This window comes from Fopius arisanus, unplaced genomic scaffold (assembly GCF_000806365.1).
Source record: "Fopius arisanus strain USDA-PBARC FA_bdor unplaced genomic scaffold, ASM80636v1 scaffold00118, whole genome shotgun sequence".
Taxonomy (NCBI): Eukaryota; Metazoa; Arthropoda; class Insecta; order Hymenoptera; family Braconidae; genus Fopius; species Fopius arisanus.
This window is the reverse complement of record NW_011887857.1, coordinates 236,946-257,864: the sequence shown is the minus strand read 5'-3', so window position 1 is coordinate 257,864 and position 20,919 is coordinate 236,946. Positions and strand designations below refer to the sequence as shown.

General features: G+C 39.9%; 5 protein-coding genes across 10 annotated transcripts; 2 read left to right on the top strand and 3 right to left on the bottom strand.

Moving 5' to 3' along the window:
• Positions 1 to 365: 365 nt before the first annotated feature.
• On the bottom strand, positions 366 to 4,341 carry LOC105271668 (large proline-rich protein bag6-B). The gene is made up of 4 exons (XM_011313368.1): positions 4,098 to 4,341; positions 3,845 to 3,947; positions 3,566 to 3,683; positions 366 to 3,455 (listed from the first exon to the last, which is right to left on the bottom strand). Exons 2-4 carry the CDS (start codon positions 3,905 to 3,907, stop codon positions 523 to 525), a joined length of 3,114 nt encoding a protein of 1,037 aa, XP_011311670.1. The 5' UTR covers positions 3,908 to 3,947; positions 4,098 to 4,341; the 3' UTR covers positions 366 to 522.
• An 83-nt stretch (positions 4,342 to 4,424) lies between these two features.
• Positions 4,425 to 11,460, top strand: LOC105271667 (extensin). Of its 2 annotated transcripts, XM_011313367.1 has the most exons (11): positions 4,425 to 4,991; positions 5,095 to 5,166; positions 5,248 to 5,364; positions 5,432 to 5,567; positions 5,704 to 7,394; positions 7,590 to 7,805; positions 7,888 to 7,940; positions 9,158 to 9,261; positions 10,229 to 10,273; positions 10,579 to 10,746; positions 10,867 to 11,460. In XM_011313367.1, exons 3-11 carry the CDS (start codon positions 5,278 to 5,280, stop codon positions 11,139 to 11,141), a joined length of 2,775 nt encoding a protein of 924 aa, XP_011311669.1. In that variant the 5' UTR covers positions 4,425 to 4,991; positions 5,095 to 5,166; positions 5,248 to 5,277; the 3' UTR covers positions 11,142 to 11,460. The 2 variants fall into 2 exon arrangements, with proteins under 2 accessions (XP_011311669.1, XP_011311668.1); XM_011313366.1 differs by lacking the exon at positions 5,095 to 5,166.
• A 54-nt stretch (positions 11,461 to 11,514) lies between these two features.
• On the bottom strand, positions 11,515 to 15,767 carry LOC105271666 (neprilysin-1). Of its 5 annotated transcripts, none has more exons than XM_011313361.1 (13): positions 15,647 to 15,767; positions 15,237 to 15,340; positions 14,907 to 15,164; positions 14,005 to 14,225; positions 13,779 to 13,919; positions 13,508 to 13,725; positions 13,291 to 13,422; positions 13,087 to 13,227; positions 12,934 to 13,018; positions 12,635 to 12,836; positions 12,325 to 12,551; positions 11,967 to 12,084; positions 11,515 to 11,813 (listed from the first exon to the last, which is right to left on the bottom strand). In XM_011313361.1, the coding sequence occupies exons 2-13, from the start codon at positions 15,337 to 15,339 to the stop codon at positions 11,635 to 11,637; spliced, it is 2,025 nt and encodes a 674-aa protein (XP_011311663.1). In that variant the 5' UTR covers position 15,340; positions 15,647 to 15,767; the 3' UTR covers positions 11,515 to 11,634. The 5 variants fall into 5 exon arrangements, with proteins under 5 accessions (XP_011311663.1, XP_011311665.1, XP_011311664.1 ...); XM_011313363.1 differs by having other exon boundaries at positions 13,508 to 13,716; XM_011313362.1 differs by lacking the exon at positions 15,647 to 15,767 and adding an exon at positions 15,413 to 15,578.
• Positions 15,768 to 16,364: 597 nt separating this feature from the next.
• On the top strand, positions 16,365 to 17,959 carry LOC105271664 (uncharacterized). Its single transcript, XM_011313360.1, has 5 exons — positions 16,365 to 16,543; positions 16,624 to 16,841; positions 16,910 to 17,052; positions 17,103 to 17,457; positions 17,538 to 17,959. Exons 1-5 carry the CDS (start codon positions 16,427 to 16,429, stop codon positions 17,935 to 17,937), a joined length of 1,233 nt encoding a protein of 410 aa, XP_011311662.1. The 5' UTR covers positions 16,365 to 16,426; the 3' UTR covers positions 17,938 to 17,959.
• A 521-nt stretch (positions 17,960 to 18,480) lies between these two features.
• Positions 18,481 to 20,760, bottom strand: LOC105271663 (uncharacterized). Its single transcript, XM_011313359.1, has 8 exons — positions 20,660 to 20,760; positions 20,406 to 20,603; positions 20,101 to 20,268; positions 19,706 to 19,855; positions 19,578 to 19,629; positions 19,306 to 19,448; positions 18,807 to 19,050; positions 18,481 to 18,709 (listed from the first exon to the last, which is right to left on the bottom strand). Exons 1-8 carry the CDS (start codon positions 20,747 to 20,749, stop codon positions 18,645 to 18,647), a joined length of 1,110 nt encoding a protein of 369 aa, XP_011311661.1. The 5' UTR covers positions 20,750 to 20,760; the 3' UTR covers positions 18,481 to 18,644.
• Between the last annotated feature and the right edge of the window lie 159 nt (positions 20,761 to 20,919).

Sequence of the window (20,919 nt, the reverse complement as noted above, 5' to 3'; positions counted from 1 at the left end):
TCCATTTGTTCCCTCTCACCCTGACCGCATTTCGCTTCCACAAATTATTCGCCTATCCACCCTCTACTGCTCGTTTTTCGTCGAGAAACCGGCGAGAGGCTTTTTCACCCGATTTTTCCTATAGTTCGAATATCGAACGATAGCTTGAAATTGTGAGGTCCCTTTTATTAACAGCATAGCTTGAAAAAATTCAATCATTTATTTTTATTCATGGCAACTGGCCTTCGATATTCGCAATAATATTATTATTAAAAATTCTGATGTTATAGATCTGGTAAGGCAATTTAAATACTGGAAAAACATTCCTCCCCCAAAAATGAAAAGAAAAAAAGTCTAAGGTATTGAAATAAAAGAATTCCAAAAAGTCACCATTACATTAATTTAATTCACACGCTTAACTGCGTTGGATATTGAACGTCTTGGAAATACAATAAGTGTGCCAGAAAGAATAGTTATTAAATTATGAATTTTGACATAATAAAAGTATTTCATTACAAGAATATTAAATATGAGAATGTCTTATTATTTATCATGCCTATCATGATCGCTGAAGAACTTGGTAGCATTTGGAAATCTGAGGGGATCTGGAAAATCAGGGCTCTGATATCGGTGTGGATGAAGGCATTCCCTGATTGCCTCTCCGAATGCACGTCTGGCAGTTGTATCAGAAGCAACAGCAGCAGCCGCTCCATCAATTTCCTCCACACCAGCACGTCCAACGCTCTCTCTAATCAATCGTTCCATGGACGCTGGTATAGCAGAACTATTTGATGTTGGACTTGCCAAGAGTGTTGGCTTCTGTTGCTCCACCAATTTCCTCCGTTTACTGGGCATTGTAGCCAGATAAGCATCGCTCAGACTAGTAACACTGCCACCAGACAGGCCCAATTGCAATTGCCTCCTCTGTCTTGCCCCATCACGTGCTATTATGGGCACCCAATCAGGCAGAAGACTCTCATGACCTGGGAATGTCGTCGATACTTCCTCGTTTTCGTCCGGCATCAGTGGATCTGGTGCTGTCTCTGTTTCCATTGGCTCTGGCACTGACTCAACTGGTGATTGAGCTGGTGGAGTTGCTGATGGGCTTGATGCTGTTTCTGTTGCTGTTGGCTCTGACTGGGATGTTGTGGTATTTGTGGAATCCTTGTAGCAGATCATCTTCATTATCTCTTCTTTTGGTGGGGACACCACTCCTCGAGAATAATTGCATATCCATTCCACAACTGGTCCAAGAATCCAATCGCGCCACAAAGCGTCGCTATCACATGTCATTCGTCTAGCAAATCGAGCTACGACTCTTTCAAATCCGTTCTGTCCGCCTATCAAAATCAGTCGACATATTCCAATCAAATCAGCAGCTAGTAATTTTATTTGATTTACAACAGCCTCCGCAAATGCTGTATTTGTCTCATAACTAGTGAACAAGCATCGAAGAATCTCTTCAATATATCGACTCAGCACTCGATCAATAGTATTGAGCATATTGACATCAGCGTGTTCCCTGAGATTTTCGACAAAAAATGTGCATCTAATATCTATTCTCAAATCAAGCACGACTCTTCGAGCAATTCGATTGGGTAATTCCTCATCCTCAACCATCGCAATCTCTCTAATATTGGTTCTGAGTGCCTCCTGCACTTGAGGAGTGATAGGACTGTAATCCCCACCCAGAATTTTCCTCCAGTCCCCAAGCGATAATTTCGACAGTACCAAATAGACTCTCTGCAGAATAGTTGGGCGGTTCAGATAATCAAGCAAATTAATTCCCCTATTCAACAACAAAGTATTAAACGAAAGTGGTCGACTGGGAGGACCAATTCTTTCAGCATTAGCGAGAAACTCAGCCAATGATAATCGATTGCTTCTCCTGTTGACAATCTGTACTCCAGTAAAAGTGGCGAATCTTGGCTCACGATTGCCAAGCGTGCGCTGTCCCTCACCACCAGCTACCCCCTGTCCAGTCTGTGTTGATGCTGCTGTACTGGTCTGTGCAGGCTGACGTCTCACGTGCTGAGAGGTGCAGGGCAAAAAAGGATCGAAGTCAATGCTATCGGCAACATCGAGACCAACACCAAGAGCCTGTGCATGCTGCAGAACATGCGTCCTCGATGTAGTTCTAGTCTGAGTCGATGTTGTCGGATGAGTGTCAGTGTTACCCCTGGGCTGAGAGCTCGCTGATTCCCCTGCATTCCTTCCTCGATGATGAATGCAGCCACTAGTTGCTGATGGAGGTGTGGTAGAAGCAGTTGTTGGAACTGATGCTGTACCTAGCAGTGGCCCACCTGTATGAAAGATATATCCAGCCACTGCCTGCATCAGATTTCTTAGTAGATCAGGGGACAGAGCTGCTCCCCTGGTTAATCCACTTGTTCCTGCTCCATTCGTTGTATTATTGTTATTCGTATTTGTGTTGTTGTTATTTGTGTTATTATTGTTGTTCATGGTGCCCAGTGGTTGGGGACCAGTTGAATACTCGAGACTCCAGACTCCGGGTGCCTGTGTTCCCATCTCCATCACAACTTCTACGTTATTTGGAAAATTAAATACCTGACCGAATGGTGAGTCTGATTGACCTGAACGTTCTTGACGTGGTGTTGTTGATGGTGGATTTTGAGAGCTAGTCGCATCATTGCTGGCAGGTGTTGTTTGGGGTGTCTGGTTTGTTTCATCCGTGTTGTTATTATCACTCTGGCCGACCTCAATGTGCGCCTCAACCTGAATTGGAAGACCTGCCTGGACCACTGCTGGTGGTCTGATATTCATGGGACGACAACGAAGAGTCCTCGGTGGAGTCTGCTGCATATCGATGCTGATGTTGCTGAGGGCATGTTGGGCATGCGAGAGAAAGTGCAAGCATTCTGAGACACTTTCGATTATTCGTTGACTCTCATCAGGGCTTGATGACGTTGTGGAGAGCAGACGATCCCTAATGTAGGGCCTGAGACGATCCTGAGTTGTCAGCAGCTTCTCCAGGAGCTCTGCCAGTGGACGAGGCACGAGGATATCATTTGTGTCGGGTTCTGGGGCTGATCCAGTCGCAGGAATCTCATCTGTCTGTGAGGGCTGTTCGGCTGGAGCTGGTGCTTCACTGGATCCAGGTGTTGGGGCTGACGTTTGGGGTGTGGACTCGGGGGTCTCGGTGTTCTCTAAGCGATCGATTACTCGATTCGCCTGATCCAGCATTCGATGAACTACTGTCAAGTGGCTGTTTGCTAGGAGTCCACTGAATTGAGGTGTCGGCCATTCGGCGTCGTGACGGTCAAGGACATCAGCTGGAATTGACACTGAGCCAACGTACATAGGATTACCTCGACCCGGGCGGTATTGGATTCTGGGACCTGACTGCCAGCTTCCACCCTGGGTACCCTGGTTACCGGATTGATTAGCATCGCTAGATCTCTGGTGAAGTGAAGGGGGCGCACGTTGAACTAGGTGAATCACTTTACCATTCACGTCTGCAAGCAAAGAGTAATGAAGTTACTTTGGCGTATCATGAAAACAAGTGAGCCCCCAAATTCTTTTTCTTCTTTGAAACAAAGAGGGAAAAGAACGCCCGAATAATTACCGTATTCATTGAGATTTTTTTCGTCTTGCAGCACTCGTCCACAATAGATCAATCTTTGAAGATCAGCTGGAATGCTCACAGTCTCGGCAATATGTTCCTTAAATTGTCTGACTGTGATCTGAATATAAAAATAATAAAAGTGAATGTCAAAGTTAAACTGTACAATTAAATTCACGTGTTTGGTCTGGTGTAGGAAAGTTCTGCGTCAGTGGAATAATTTTCCACGTATTTTAGAATGGTCTGGGTACAAGAAAAGATAATGTGAATCGAATCACTCACGTCGTCATTTAACGAGAAGGTGTGATTCTGGGAATCCAAGGTCTTCACTGTGAGATCGATCATCGTGGACCCGTCTCAGTAAAAAATCACGCCAATAATTCCTCTAGAAAAATCAGGAGAATTACCGAGGAGAGGTCTAACCTCTTTGCAATAACTCTCAAATAACTCGAGATAAACGTGACTCGCTGATTCATGCCATCGAAACTGGCAGATGGAACTGCCAAGTGTGGAGCAATATTTTATGTCGGCTTACCGTATCTAATCAGAGGCGATCAAATGGGCTGATGTAGAGGGCAAATATCGCGTGATGGATTTTTGAATAATTATCTGGAATAGCCGATCACTCGGTGCTATTTCATCGTTAAATGATGAAATTATCGTCAACGATTTTACCAGTTTATTACTCTCGGTGAGGATATTTTGATGCGTTGCACAAGTTATTTTACCCAGAATTCATCCTCCTACCTAGAAATACCAAAATGCCATACTGCCAACTGTTATTTTAGCAGTGACAGGACACTAGCGACATCAGACAATACTTAACTTATTTTTTGCTCCCGTTAGGAGGCGCTTTGCGGCGTTTATCAGATGCCTTTTAGAACACTGAGAAGTTAGGTATGTGGAGGTTAAGTAAATAATTGCATAACCTAATATTATTCCATTGGCCAAATTATTGGTAAACTCCTCGACCTCTGAGTATATTACGAATATCTCCGATCCACCGATAATTTATTACTCAATCTATCGTCAATCGTTTGCAACAGTTTGATAGAAAATGAATTTTAGACATTCTCAAGGCTACAATTTCTCCCCGTCAGAGGGCTAATTACGAATAAATTTACGTCCCATCTCTCTCCAACTCGATGTCTCACGATATTTTTTGAATCGTCAGCCATTGTTAGTTCCAATCGATTAATATTTTTGGTGTTCTGTTGAGCTATCCTCTGTTGAAATGAAATGACCATTAATTACCTGAGATAGAAGGTTAACGCGCAGATGCAATCAATGATGACAGTATTGTAATCAGTCCAGTGTTTAATAAATAACGTGCAGATAATGTGTACGATAGGTATTCGGTCAGTGATTGAATTTTACGAAAAATCGAGGGATTCGTCGGCATGAGGAGATACCCCACGTAAACAATTCTGTAAGTTGCTGGCATAATATTACACCTGTTACTTATTTTTCATTAAAAAATTAATATCAAAAGCGAAAAAAAAGAAAATAATCAGTCGGTGGTTTCATTTAAGAGTGACTGTTTAGGAGAGCGATTTTTGGCCATGTAATTATGAAGATAAGTGTGATGATGTTTCCTCTAAATGGTATTAGTCGTCTAACCTCCCACGGTTCGTTTGAAATGTCTCCAGACATTAAATTTTATTATTCTGTATTGCCCTGAACAGTTGTGATGCTCATGGAATGACACGGTGTTTATGAAAACCGTGACACATGTTACTGGGTCAATTACTTCAATACTCATGGCTAAGGGAAAGTATCGCGGTTCCAACGGGAACAACAAGGTATGATTATTTTTGTTTGGTGACGTAATGTGGAATTTTTTAATTGCTTGAAATATTGATTGTGCAGGCACTTCTGTCTACAAATGGGTCATTCAAGAACTCGGAGATTTTTACCACTGAGTTTGAGATCAATGAGACGCCACCGAGCGCCAGGACACTTCTCACAAAAGGCTACATCCAAGATGAAATTAATAATTTTTCAGGTGTGTGAAAATTTATTGATTTGAATTATTGATTGGAGAAGGAATTATTTGACGAGATTATATGTGAATTGACCGCTTACCTCTTAACAAATCAATGAATTTTCCAGTGGAATGATTGTAAAAAAAATATTCTCAGGTGCAACAGTATCCACTCGAGGTAGATTTATGACGGAATCAGACAAGTCGCGTTGTCCAACGGAGCGGCCCCTGTACCTCTACATCCAGGGTCACAGCAAGCACAATATCGATCTAGCGATTCAAAAAATTCACGAAATAATAAAAACCGAGCACCAGAGTTCATTGAGCCGTCCGAGTAGATTCACAAATGCACCACCACCTCTGATGAGTCTGCACTCTGGTACACCGTCAGTGGAGAAGATCTGTGTGGGGATTGAAAATGCACCTCAAGGCTTTGATTTGAGGGGTCGAATGGTTGGGGCTGGAGGCGCTAATCTGTTGTACATAAGAGGAGAGACCGGTGCTAATGTCTCGTTAAGAGGGAGAGGCTCGCAGTTCGTGGATCCAGTGCTAGGTAGTGAATCTCCTGAGCCCCTTCACCTGTACATAGAGCACTCGAAGCCTGAGGCACTGCAGAATGCCAAACAACTCGCTATTAATTTGATTCAGACGATGCAATCAGAGCTCCAGGCGTACATTCAGCAACAACCACCGCCTGTACAGTCACAACAGATCATTGAAACCTCACAGCTCCAGCAGATACAGCAGGCACACTTTCAGACTATGAATATTGGAGCTCTGGGACAGTCAAATGTCGTTACCATTCAGCATCAGGATATCATTCAGCATCCTCAGAGCAGTGTTGTTACGTTACCAGCTACTATACTCACGGCGACAATGTCTGGAGCTCCTGGGGCTGGAGTTCCACCACCTGGGGTTCATATTCCAGCGCATGCAGGACCTTTGGTACCACCCAGTCAGACCCAGGACCTCCAGACGCTCATTCCACCGCCGTCAGTGGGTCAAGTACAGCTTATCGCTCCACCACCAACAGTGAGCCAGGTTCAGTACCAAATTCATTCTGGTCAGCCCCTGCACATTCAGGTGCCACCATCATCGCATTCTTCCTCTCAACCAGTAGCACAAATGTACGTTATGAGTCAGCCTCCACCGGGGAGTCCAGGTCACTCTGGTTTCATATCAAGCAGCAGTGGTTCAGTGAGTGGTGCTGTATCATATGTGTACACCCAGCCGAACATGCCAAGACCATCGACCCCCTGTCAAACGGCAATTGAAACTGTAAACGTCAATCTACAGCAGCCACCTCCCTCAACCCCTCTTAACATAACTCATCAGCCACCCCCACCTCTCCTTCATCTCCACTTTCCACCGCCTAATTTTCCTCCTAATCAACCGCCTCCACCCATTCCGCAGACATATCAGATACAGTATCAGCAAGTGCAAACGAGTGGTCAACAGTTTGTCCTCCAGCCTGAGCAAATAGTACCACCAGTACAGCAAAATCCCGATCAACATCTACTGCAGTCACAGTTTGAGGAGCGTACTGGTCAGTATCCAATGCAAATGCCACCACCAACAACACAAACGTTTCTTGTGCCAAACTCACAATCACCTCATCATCTGCCGACTGGTGCACCTTTACCAATTCACGAGGGACCACATCATCACGAAGGTGGACTCGAACAAGGACCACAACCTGTTCCACCACCTCAAATGGTTCCACCTCCCAATCAATTGGCGGGTTCTATGAACGTTTTAACGAGTGTACCACCACCTAATCAACAGGGGACCAGCCAGACTGCACCTTGGTTGTATACTGGACAGCAACCACCTCCGGGCCAAATACAGGTAATTGAAGATAAATATTTAGCATTGCTGGGGGGAAAGGAGGCATTCATTTCCTTCTTTGAGTAGACGAGCAATTGTGGTCAAATTTGTGTTGCGACCAAATTTACTAAATTTTTGTACTAAAGATTTTTTAAAGCCCAATTGCCTCCATCTTATTCCATTTCAATGTCTTAACTGGAATTAATTAATTTTCAGGTGCAAATGCCACCATCGCAGGGTCTTCACAATATCCCACCGGGCCAAATACATTACACCCAACAATTGCAGTATCAGAATGGACAAATGCCTGAGCAACTCCATTATACGGTCCAGCCACCTCAACAGCCATTCGAAATGCATAATCCAGACTCTCCAGAGCAGCAAAAAGGTCACGGTGTTAAGAGGAGATTCAACGACGTTGAGGGTCCCCAGGTATTCATTAATTTCAGATCAACAGAGTAATGCAATTGGATCTCATCACAGAGATGTTAATTTTTTCTCCTGAATTTTTCAGGAGCCTCCACCGTATCACAACGCTCCACTACCAATTCATCGGCACGGAAATGGGTGAGTCTCGAATTAATTTCACGATACAACCGAAAAAAGATAAAAAAAAAACAAAATTCATTACGTAATTGATGACCGTAAAATTAAAATACAGAGCGCCTAATTAACGAAGAAAACACTCGTGGAGGAGAGTAATGTAAGGAAGAAGCTGCTATGGGCGAGGATTAATTATCCTACAGTTTAATTATGAAAATAAGAATTATAATTTTGCTATCTTTAGAGAATGAAACTGGAATGTAATGGAAATAGAGCGGGACTAAATGAGCAGTTGGCAGGAACAAAATTACCTTGACGTTTTTCCATTTTATTTGAACGTTGATTTACCACTCGAATTTTTATGTTGATACCAACGTGGCAGAATTTTCTTTGATTTTCATTTACAGATAAAGTACTATTCCTTTTATTTATTTACATTGGCACACGGTGGAGATAAGAATCATGTGTTATTCCAGTGTAATTGATACTGATTTATTGCAGAAACTATTGAAATTATTCGTACGAATGTCTCATCGAGTTGTGTATAAATAATAGCCCTGGGAACATAATACAGTACCGAATTAATTATGAAAATTTCTTAATTATCCTGATGAATTGTATAGGACAAGGGCTCACTCGGTGACACATCAATGTGCTTTATTTATCATTTATCAAGTAATAGAAATGGATGAGGTTGTAATAACAATCTGACATCCATCAATTGCATCACAAAAATTAATCCATTAAGTACATTAAATGAATAGTAAATAAAATAGGTTCATGTGGAGAAAGTTCCGGGAATATGACATTATAATGGAGATAAACGATACATAACTCATATGTTAGAGGAAAGATCAGGAGATCGGCATTATTAATGTTTATCGTTCTGCAATGCAGGTTGTGGTAGATACACACATGGTTTGACATTTCAGAATCCAGGGATCACTGACACAACCGAAATGATTAAATTTAACGTTTTATCGTCGTATTTACATCGAATTCACACGAGACTGATAAAATAATTGACGTGGTATCACAATTTCTTGCGGAAAATCCTCACTTGACAATAAAAATGAAAATAAAATCTGAGATGATCTGATAGATTATTCAGGATTACTATTGTAAGAAATTTATTTTGTGATATTACGATGATTTTTCTATCAGTGCATTTTCTGTTAAATTTTGTTTTCTATTTTTTTTTTTTTTATTAAATAATCAATTTGACTGAATTGTTTAAGCAGTGATGGTGAAAGGCTGCTGCCACACGGACATGGTCCACCACCGGGAGGTGTTGGTCCACCCTATGGCGAAAGAAATAAGCCGCCTATGCCACCTCCACATCCAGGTCTGTAGCTAAGAGTATTTGAGTTTGGAAAAATGGGAGGTATTCGTGGTTTTCAGTTATTTCGTCAGAATTATCCTCAGCGTCATTGGATGAGGGGCCTTCATGGAATTATTAGAGATACAAAGAGATAGTATAGAAGATAATTACTGTTGCTAATGAATTAATAATTCAATTCTATTGTTTTATGTCAGTGCAATCGTCAATTGAACTACCATTCAAGAATTAATCAAATAATTTACCAAGAATAGTGGAATTGATATTTACATTCCATTTACAGTAAAATTCATAATCTTTGATCGAAAACTTCAACGATAGAAAACCAGTGAAATCGTTTAGATGAAAATTCCAGTGACGTTGAAGATATTGAATATCTGCCATTATTTCCCGATACTCTTAGACGGTAATCTAAGGAATATTATGGCTAATGTTATTCTCGTTAGTTTAGACTTTTGCCAGAATGCTGACGACAATTTCAATTAAGCTAATACTTTGATATGTTTTTGTGCATGGGATTGTGAATTATTACAGATTCTGATGTGGATTCAGAGTATGAGGGGAAAGAGTGGTGCTTTCAACTCGCAGCAGCTATTGTTACCCCATTTGTATAATATTACGTAATTACTTTGTGGATAGTTTCAGGTTCGGTGTGGAGTTGCACTTTTACATGCTTCTGGTGTTATTCCCTCTTCCCTCGCTCCCCAGAAACTTTACCTCATGAACGAAAAAGAACGTAATCTTATTTCAGATGAAATCAGAACAGTCCGAGGCTCTGCAGAAATGCTAAATTAATTAATTTCTCTTTGTTCTGGGTTATTAAATTCCAGCTAGACGGTGCTACTCAGTTTTCCTGTTTTCTTCTGAATTTTTTTTTTTTTATCATATCTTGTAGAATGTACTCTATAATTAGAAAACTCAAGCTGAAAACCCTGAATTGGTTTTATTAATCTATTGTGCATTCGTCATGCAGGTGAGAAACTTAATATGGAGCAGAAGCCCAGTGGAGTTATGCATGGTACGTGAATAAATTCAATAAAAAAAATATTCAGTTGAATAGTTTCTGCAATTTTGTTAGGAGGCGGAAAAGGTTGGCAAGGTAATTTAGCTAATGGCTAAGTTGGCGAAAAATATTTCTGAATCTTCCAGAGATAGCAATATTTTTGTTACTATCATTTTTATAGATGGCATTCACTTTTACCGAAATTATCGTGAGGAATATTTTATTATCTCTGGTAGATCTAGAGAACAAGTGAACTTTGTTATCCTTTACTGCTTCGTTGTTGAATAATTTGTAATTACGATGAAAACTATTTTATTCAGGCAATGATTCAAATTTCGACGGAGAATGCGATCAATTAGCGCCCCCAGGACAAGGGCCACCCCATCCAGCCCCTTGGCAGGGTCACGATGGGCGAATGTCCTGGATTCGGCCACCGCCTCCACCACCGCCGACAAATATGCCACCACCACAAATCAGGCCATCACGAGGTAATGGAATAAAAAAATATTAATGAGTGGTCTTTATTTCTTTTAGTTAATTTAATGAGTGTAATACTTTTCGCCCATTTGAATGTAAAAATATGGAGTCAATTAAAAATACTATTGCAGGTCAATCAGATGGCGATCAGAATCGACCGTCGATTCAATCAACGATGGAGCACCATGTCAATATCGAGTACAATCAAATTCCCCCATACGCCGGAAAGCCACCGCCTTACAATTCACTTCCATTGATGCATTCAATATGCAACCCACCACCACCACCGCCTCCACCACCCCCACATCATCACCAACAAAGACCCCAGTACCCGCAACAATATCAAGTTCCTGTTTCACAGGGTTATCAGCCGCCTGTCTCGTGCCCACCATGGATGAACTCATAATCACTGAATTCATCGTGAATCGCTCATCAATATTCAGTATTTTATTTCGTTCAATAATCTCTCTCCATTGAATTATACATTTTTTAAATTGTATACTGTACCATATGGAGAGGGTGTTACGGTCTCGATAAACACGTTGTTATAAAACAATAATCACATGACTGCAGACAAATGTTTCTCGTCGGAGAAAAGACAAAATTTCGCGAGAGGCTGCTTTAATTGATGTTATCAACGAATCGACTTAAATAACGTCCTGGAACTCTTAATACAATACAATTGTAAGTTTGCATAAGTAGAGGTACAGGATTTATTGTGTACAGTATGAAAATAAAATTGTTGTTACTCATAAGAAGATTGTGTAATTAAACCCTTTATTCAAATTCCTGGTGTTCCATTAACGTTGCAATTTAAAGGGAACAAGGTAAAATATTTCATACTAAGTAATGAATACCATTTTTTTCATAGATTTTTTCAACTTTTCCGTGAGTATTATTCAAGTGAAGATTTTACACTTGTTGCGGCTATTCATTTTGGATCCAAACTGACAATTAAAGTCCCTGACGAATGCCTCATTATTCGATAACATTGTGTTGTATCTGTATTTCAGATCACGGTCGCAGTCAGAGGTGATTGCGTGCATCCAAAATATTTGTTGAGGCGTGTAATTGAAATCTGAATCAATGAAAAAGAAATGTTTCGATTGATTATCCGAGGGGTGTTCGCGCAATAATATTTTGAAGCTTATCTAATGTTTTAAAAACCAGAAATATTATTGCTACAACAAAATCATAAACCTACAGTACTGGCGTTAAAAAAAAAACTCACTTGGAAGTGTTACTCCACAGTCATCGAATTGGCAATCATCAAATATTATTTTGTATGTGAGCTCTGCAGCACCGATGAGGGAAAACATGAGAACAGCTGAATGCATTTCAAGTCCAGCCTGTCAATCAAATAATTGAGATGAATGGAACACTACAGCAACATACCGAAATTCAAACGTCAATATCAATATTAGTTTGGAGGATGCTTAGTCGTTCTGGGTGTGCAATCAATGCCCGATTCCAATAATTAACGCACCCAGACGCTCTTGAGTCCCATTCACCCTGGGGTGGATAATGGGATTTCCGGGATTATTCCTCTCGGACACAGGGGAACGTCAGGTATACGCTATTTGCCTTACCTGTGTGAATGCCATCGTGTAACACGATTCAAGACTTGTGAAGTGATTCAGCATTGATTTTGACGGCAAAGGGTTCTTCATTGAGTCAATACTTGAAAACCAGTTCTTTTTATAAATGCTGATACCCAGAGCTGTTGCTATTTCTCGTCCCACTGTTGCGTAATTGAGAAACTCCAGTTCTTTCGATAATAGAATTTTTCGGGTCAATATCGACGCCGCTGGAACATCTGTAAATTAATTTCTTCTCATGTGTGAATCTTGTGAAATTTCTAGGGACTATTTTGCGCATAAAAATTAATAATAGACTAACAGATTTGTTTCCCCAAGCTATCAGGTTTGATAAGAAGATCATTCGGTGAAAATATATCCAAGAAACTTATGCTCTCTCCATTGCGTCCATGAATTTCATATTCATTCCGCGGCCGTCCAGCCTGTAGATAATAATGATCAACGAGAAAACCATTGATCTGAATAAAGTACGTCTGAATTGCGTCCGTTTGGAGCAATTCCAACTGTAAAAAGTAAATGTAAAACAAACCAAGAGGTTGCGGTATTTTTTAACATAAATATTGCATTAGGGTGCATTTTGAATTCGTTACACGGGATTACCCTGTTGAAGTATTTATCATCGAGGATGCCGTCTGGAGCAAGAATTACGAAGGGTGAGCCATCCATTTGGTTAACTATAGGCATCCTAAAATATTTAACAATTGTTAAATGAGTATGATATAAAGTACTGGAATTATCTCCGAAAGCACTCACTTGGTTTCGTAATCCATCCACGGAATTGCCAGAATGGATGTGAGTGTTTTACCTCGAATTCGATGCTTCATATCAGATATTTTTGCCTTCATACCCGGTGGTATCTTCTCTACTATTGCAATATCCAGTGCCTTTGCAAAACTAAAAACGATTTGAAGAAAAAATATTTAAATAGTAGAGGACTCTCTCTCATAGAAAACTCACATAGTGGCTGTGGAGTCGAAACAAATATCTTCACGTTCCCGCTGATTTTCAGCGAATGCCAGTGCCAATTCTGGTCTGACGAGGCGAAACATGTCATCGATCAGTGTTAAAAAAGCATAATTCGCTTGCACCCTAAAAATGTTCCATTGAATATGAATTGCACCCTTCAAAGCGACGCAATTAAAACCCCCACTAAAATCCAATCAAGGTAGTACACCTTTTGCTGGTTCTTTTAAATAGATCATTGAATGACGTCAGGAAACAGGTGTCAGCGATAATCAAATCAGCCGATGCCAGATTCTTTCTCTGATTAGTTGTCAATATTGCTGTTAAATACTTCATCCAATCGACGATTGGATACAACTCCTGCAATATCTTAATCGACATTTCCGTCATGTGAACTGCTCCATGGCCACCGCACTCGAGCTGAAAAATCTTTTAACTCGATTTTACGTTCATTGCGATTAATTAATTGAAAAAAAATGTACCATATGAAATTCTCTTCCAAATTGGAAAGCATCATCAATCTCTTTGGCCTCTGGGATTCTCGACTGAGTAAGAAATTTAGCAATCCTCAAATATCCAAGATTATCGTCTACCAAACGACTGGTATGAACCGGTCTCTGTATCTGTTCATGCAATAACAATCGAGGTCAGAGCAGTTCTTAATTCAATAAAGCATCAACTGTACGATGAGAGAAAACTTTTAACAACCGTAAGTTTTATTGTGTCGTTTGGATTCCACGGCTGGTGAACGTCATCGACGTTGACTCCAACGTGAATGAACATGGCTGGCAAAAATCCTAGACGTCGTGACCATTTACTGAATTCCATCCAACTGAAGTGGCTGTCGTTCCAGGCATCGGTTATCGCTGGCCATCCACCCAGTTGTTTGAATAGTGAACGCACACCCTCCAAAGCATCTTTTGAATTCACTGGAATGAAAAATCTGCATATTGATCCAATAATCCACCGACAAAAAATATTCTATACCGCCTCTCAAATTCGTGACAAGTCACTGTTAAAAAATCCACCAATACTTATTCATTTTCACAATAATCCCAGTGATGGGTGTGTCATCATTTACATGTGAATATTTGAGGGACAATTAATGCCTCGACACAATAATTTCTGTTAAAATTTAAACCGAATTCGAGGCTTTCCACCGGGATTTGCACATTCATCAATTGTTTACAACGAGAACACACAGTGGTATTTGTTGAATTGATATGAGTTTTTCAGATCACTTGACAGTCGAATTTTCCCGTGAATATTGATTGCAACCGAGAGTTCCATGTGTAGTTGAATATTCAATGTTGATCGTTTTTTAAATCCACCCTTCCCTGAACAAGAATTATATTCTCGAGATATTTCAAAACACCAACTTGAACCGAATATTTACGACCATTCGTTTACATCCGATATCGTTAATTTGTAAACTTAAGCGTTCGTTGCGACTCTATCTCTCTAATCAACCATTGTCTGATTAAAAGAGTACTGATTATTCATTATAATTAATTAACGATTTTTCTCAATTATATAACCGATTTTCCTACAAGAACGATGATTTTTCTTTCAGTGGAGAATTTTCCTGTGAAAAAATGAGAGACACTCACCGATTTTACACTTTTTCCAATAGATCTTAGCGAGTTTAATGGCCCTGTGATCAGCGTTATCAAGGGGTTCATCCAAAACAGCCCGTAATATCTTCCTGATACCCCAAAGGCGAAGGTGATAAATAGTTGGTGCAACAACACCCATTCTATTGGACTCACTCAATCTATCGAATAACGGAAACTGTTTACCGCATGCAAACTCCACAAAGTCTTCACAGGCATCAACTCGGTCATTAATCGATTCCATCAGTCGCTTTGCTAACAAGTAAGCAAGTACCTTTAGTTGATTCTCCAGTCTACAACTGATTTTCCTCATTTATTATTGCTTACCCTCTGCATAGCATTCCGGAAGATCGCACTGTTCATTGTGAACAGGTGATACCAACACCAGGAGGCAGACGGCCTGGACAATTGTCTGGACAATCGCGAACATCCTGGAATCCAAATCCACCCAGAAAGATTCATTTTTATTTTTAATTGGTTTCAGAATTTAGAGGAATAATTACCCAAATTTTTCGATCAAAGAGATAATTATTTGGGGAATTCAAAGCTTGATTGAGCTTTCCCTGAAATGGATTTCTGGTACTGAAAACGAGTACTTGAAAGTCCTCAATGATTGAGAAAGAAAATGAATTTATTCGTCAAGTCGAAAGTAAGTGACTCGTTAAACGAATTAAGTTTTAACGGATTGGAAGATTCGGTTCTGCAGTTTATGTATCGTTATAATTGCGTCTACTTACAGTGGGGATATCAGAGGAAAAGCTTAATTGGTACAGTTAAGAGGGCACTTCTCCAAGGTGCTAACGAGATCGTATTCCCAGCGAACGGCGAATATTTAACCGCACTAAGGTAAATAGTACACCTGGTTGCGACCATAAATCTGGCTACCGTTGGTTGCATTAACGTCGATTTTTTCTCTCCCACTCTTCGTTTTTTTTTTCTTTTTCCTTCGAGTAATCGAGATTTTATGGTCTATTCACAGTGATTTTACGCTCATTAGGGGCCAATGTTGTCAACCAAAAGCTCGTTTGAGTCCGGGTATTTGCGTTGGAGATGAATAGATACTGCAAAAATTTTCTTTCCAGTATCTCACTACTCGCCAGTTCATGTTTATACAGAGCTGTTGATACGACTTGGCGAAAAATTAAAGGGTAATTTCTTCAGGTCATATCGAGTGTTCATGTAATTAGGCGAGTGTTGTCAGGGGGATAATCGGGGGATGATTCGGTTAACGACGAGCTCCTGGTGGTGATTAACTAGCGGAAATTGAGTAAATGTTGAAAAAATTATTTTAAAATGAAATTTTCATTGGGAGTGCATCGGTATATTCGAAATATCGATGGAAAATTACACTGAAAATTTCCCGGGTAATTATAGTAATTTACTCGGAGGAAAAATTGGCGTGTTTTTTTTTAAATCGAACTCGCAAGAAACAAGAAAATTTCAATTGAAAGAACATGTGTTGATAATGGCATATTTATATTTATAACCTCCGGGAACGGCAATTTTTCAATGGGAAAATGTCAGAAATTTGTCCGACGACATCTCAACAGCTTGCAGCTGCAGCAATAGCATTTCACCGAGCGCGAAGAAAATTTTCGGAAAATCCCAGTGAACCGGTGTACAAAAATTCTGAGGTAAATGATACGAGTGAAGATGGAAAGTAGTCAGTACTGGGGTAATTGGGTGGAATTGTGATTTTCATTTTGGATTGAAGCGCATTCAAGCGTGTAACAAGACTGAGAATTCAACGAGACTGAGAATCGCCAGTGGATTTTGCTGCGGGCGAAATTCTGAGTCGTTTGAGAATCCATTTCACCAGGAAAAAAGGACTCGCGATTCTGTCAGAGATTTTGTTAAAACTGTATCAAGAGATAAATATTCGGATGCTTCAGGACAAAACGAGCCGGACAAATACAAAGATGCGGAGGAGAAGTAATGACATTTTGCCGATCAAGTTAAAAAATAGTAACAAAATAGAGAATAAAATTTTGCATTTGCAGATTGGATGTTTCGAGTGAGACAAACGAGCTTAGGTCGAGTTTGAAAAAAAATTGCGTCTGCTGCCACCAAAAATTGGACGATGGCGATTCGATCAATCACTTTCAGAAGACTGGATTTCCCACGATTGGAGTTCATCCGGAAAGTACTGACCGAGAAATATTTCCAAAAAATGAAATATCCATTAATTTGCAGATGACAGCGGGAATGATGATGAATCGCTGGATTTTCCCCAGAAACTTTACGAGTGGGAGCGTCGAAGTCGGGAAGAATCTCTGATGAAGATGCAGCGATTGTACCAGAGGAATAACCGAATGAAACACGAGCCGAGATATCAAAGTTTGTTTGGTCATTTTCATTGCTGCCAGATGCACCACTGCACCAAAATATCCGCCAAACCGATCAACAGTATTTTGTGCGCAAACTGGTCCAGCATGCCTGCCAGATTGCTCTGTCCAAAATTTCTTCACGAGCGGAAATGCGAGATTGAGAGACAAGCAAAGGATTATTGCAACCAAAAAATGCACCTGAGGTTCAATAATCCACACAGGTAGATAATAAAAAAATCGCTCATCTATTCGTTACAGGCTTTTCAATGCTAAATAATTAATGGTGAATTGAAAACTCCAGTTCAGGGATGCGTTCACTCCCAGAGGAGAGCTATACTGACGACGAGGATTCAGTGAAAAATTTTCTCCAGATAAAGCACAGAGACTCGGTGGACATTCTCGTGGAGAAGTTCAAGTCAAAGAGAATTCAAGAGGAGCAAATTGACGAAGTTGGGGAGTTTTGCTGTGGGATAAGTGAAACGACATCATGCAGTGGAATGCAGGATCTCGTGTCGAATGAGACAACAAGAGAGGCCAAGAGTTGTGAGGATAATGTCGACACCGAGACCTGTTGTACTCGGAAAAACTCCACTAAGGAGTTACGTTTCAACAAGTTAGCAGATCGATTGAAGCACAAGTCCAGGAGATCGCGTCTCACAAAACCTACTGTACATTACAAGGATCAATCAAGCTCTACCTGACACTCATTAATTGCTCGCCTTGTCAGCCCAACATTTCATTGAAATAAATTTTTATATTAATTCCGGTGAAACATTTTATTCTGTCAATGTCAGCTGCAAAATCCAGTAGTCCGTGGGATATTTGTAACCCACTGAGTTCTCCTGACTGCACAAAGGTAAAAATTCGTTTTGAAAATGGATTCAACTCATTGGTACGTCACGTAAAATCACATTCGTCGAAATACCCAAATTGTTCGTGTAAATACGCATTCGAGACTGGAATTCATCGTCAAATAAAGAATAGCTGGGATTACTCATGTGAAATGTTACGCACGGTTTGCATGTAGTCAACATGAATGCTTAAATAATACTAATATTTCAAATCACTGGAAATGGCCAAGTTTATTCGAATGCGCATTTTGTGTCTATTGCAATTTCTATTTACATTCCATCAGTCAATAATAAAATATAATTCAACCTTCAAAATTTGAGAGGACGAGACGAGACGATTACAAAGCAAATTTCGATCGTTTTCCCAATCCTGAAACACTGTCCAATTAATTATTGACATTAAATAAGCAAATTATTTTTATATCATTTTAATGCAGGACAAAACAGTTGTCCAGTTAATTTCAATCTCACAGATCGATCGCTAGATAATTTAATTTCACCAAAATGTGATTTTATTTTTCTTGGACTTCAACAGTGCAAATTGGATCATCGAATCTTCAGTGATGCAAATGCTCGTTATCCTCTTTGAAATCAGCTCCTTCTGTTTCCTCCTGACTACTCACTGAAAGCAATTAATTAACATTAATTACTCCAGGATTTTATTCAGGAAGAGAGTGCTTTATATTTTCTCATCGATAAAAAAGTTGTATTGCTCTTACTTGCATTATCGTGGGACAATTTGGAGCCATCGAGGCGTTCTTCGTAGGCGTTTGAAAGTTTTTCAGTTGCCTTAGCGATTTCCTGGATCGTGCCAAACTCGTCGGGAATTGCCTCGCCTGATAGAACTTTGTCGAAGATTCTCTGATGCAAGTTGTCGAGAATTTCTCTGGCAGCCAGAGTACCCGTTGAAACCGAGGGATGTAGGCTAGAATTCTTGCGTGATCGATACTTACGGAAAGCCCGCTTTAAAACCATTCAGACAAGTGGCTAATTGCATTTTTTTAACTCATCACATTTATGCTTACAACTTAAACTTAAATAATTCATTACATATTTCGATTACGATCCATTATCCAATTTCCATTGGACTTGTATTTTCCTTATAAAAAAAAAATTGCGTAATGAATTATTTTTAATTCTCAAATAAATTTCATAAAGTTCAAGACAAGAAGAATATTCGGTGAACAGGTGTTTAAATTTCAGTATATCATTGGTTACTTGAATAATCGTAGCAGCTCGATTGGCCTGTTCCCCTGAAATCCCTGAGTCGTCGTACATCATATTCAACAAAGCGACAGCTTGAATACTTTCATTGGTCTGTGAAAATTCATTCTCCTTGGCGTTCCCCTCATTTTTAGCCGCTGAATCAAATGAAAATGAAAAGTACGACTTTAATATCCTCGCAAATCAAAAGAAGGGGAAAAACCTCAATTTCACATCGATAAATCTCTTTAAAGAGAATTCTTTTGCCCCTTGTCATTTCTCCCTACCATCATACGACTTCATTCGACTCCCTTTCGTGTAGTAGTCCTGATACTTCGACTGCCAATAGATGAAAGTTCACAATGTTAGGCTTAATCTCTCATTATATATTTCAAGGAGAGTAAGGAGATTTTACCTCGATCGATTGGGCGGTTTTCATCGCTTCTCGTTCTGATAGACCGACTTTTCTCAAAATATCAATCGTACTCATTATTGCTAGCTTCCACGAAGCCTCGCCAGTGAGCTCGCTTTGAGTTATTCGTTTATAATGTTGAAGAAAGGCTTTCTGTGGATGAAAGAAGCCATTAGTTTCTCCATACTGGATAAAATCAGCGTGATATTCCACAGCTCTTGAATTATTTTGTAGAAATCAAATATAAAATCATTAAAAAACATTAAAAAAGTTCATTAAAGTTGTAGATTTGACTTCTTTGTTTGTTCTTCTTTTCCTAATTTTTAAATACTTCAGGTCTGAATATTCTTAATTCATTTGCTTTCTACGGAACACCTTCAGGGGAAAAACAGCTTAACCTGAATTATTATAGCTGCTCTCTCTGCGACTTCTAAAGTCACACCTGCATCCTCCACAATTCTCCTAATAGTCAACTCATTATCTTCATTACAATCAGCATCAACACAGACGTCAGACTTAATAGAGCAGCTGCAATCAGTAGCATTGATGTAATCTCTGAACTCTCCCTGGGACCAATAAAAAAATCTACACGATTTATCGCCACGCCAAAACATTATTTTGGAGAATAAATTTCCTCACAAATTATTGAAATACATGAAAAATTAAAACATATCGCCAATAAATTTTTAAACAGCGAAATAACCTGTAGCTTTGGTGCGATAGCAGCAATCTGCTCCAAATCTAATCCACAACGATTAAGAAGATTAACAATATCCTCGCTCTTTGCCATAATGCTGTCAACTAATTTGGCAGCAATTGTAGCAGTTTCTCGGGTTAATCGCAATCCTTCAACATATTCTGCGATGAAGCTGTAGATGTGGACTGGTTGGCTCCGAAGAACCTACCACAATTGGATTTCGAGCAAGTCATGAAGAAAGAGTTAAATAAAAAACTGACCTCACGGGAAATATCTGCGCATAACTCTCGCAGGCCATCGGGAATTTTGCAGATAAATTTTGCACCGTGATTTTGAAGCAGATAGTTCATTGCGTAATGTTCTTCAATTGATTATTTTTCTTCTCGCTTTCTGTTTTTATCGACAGGGTAGAAACATCGGAGCATCTAGGTGTATAGAGCACCTGTATAGATTACGTTTATTATTATAGATTGCGTTCCAGTGATAAAAAATTCATTCGAAACGGAAGGTAGATGCATCC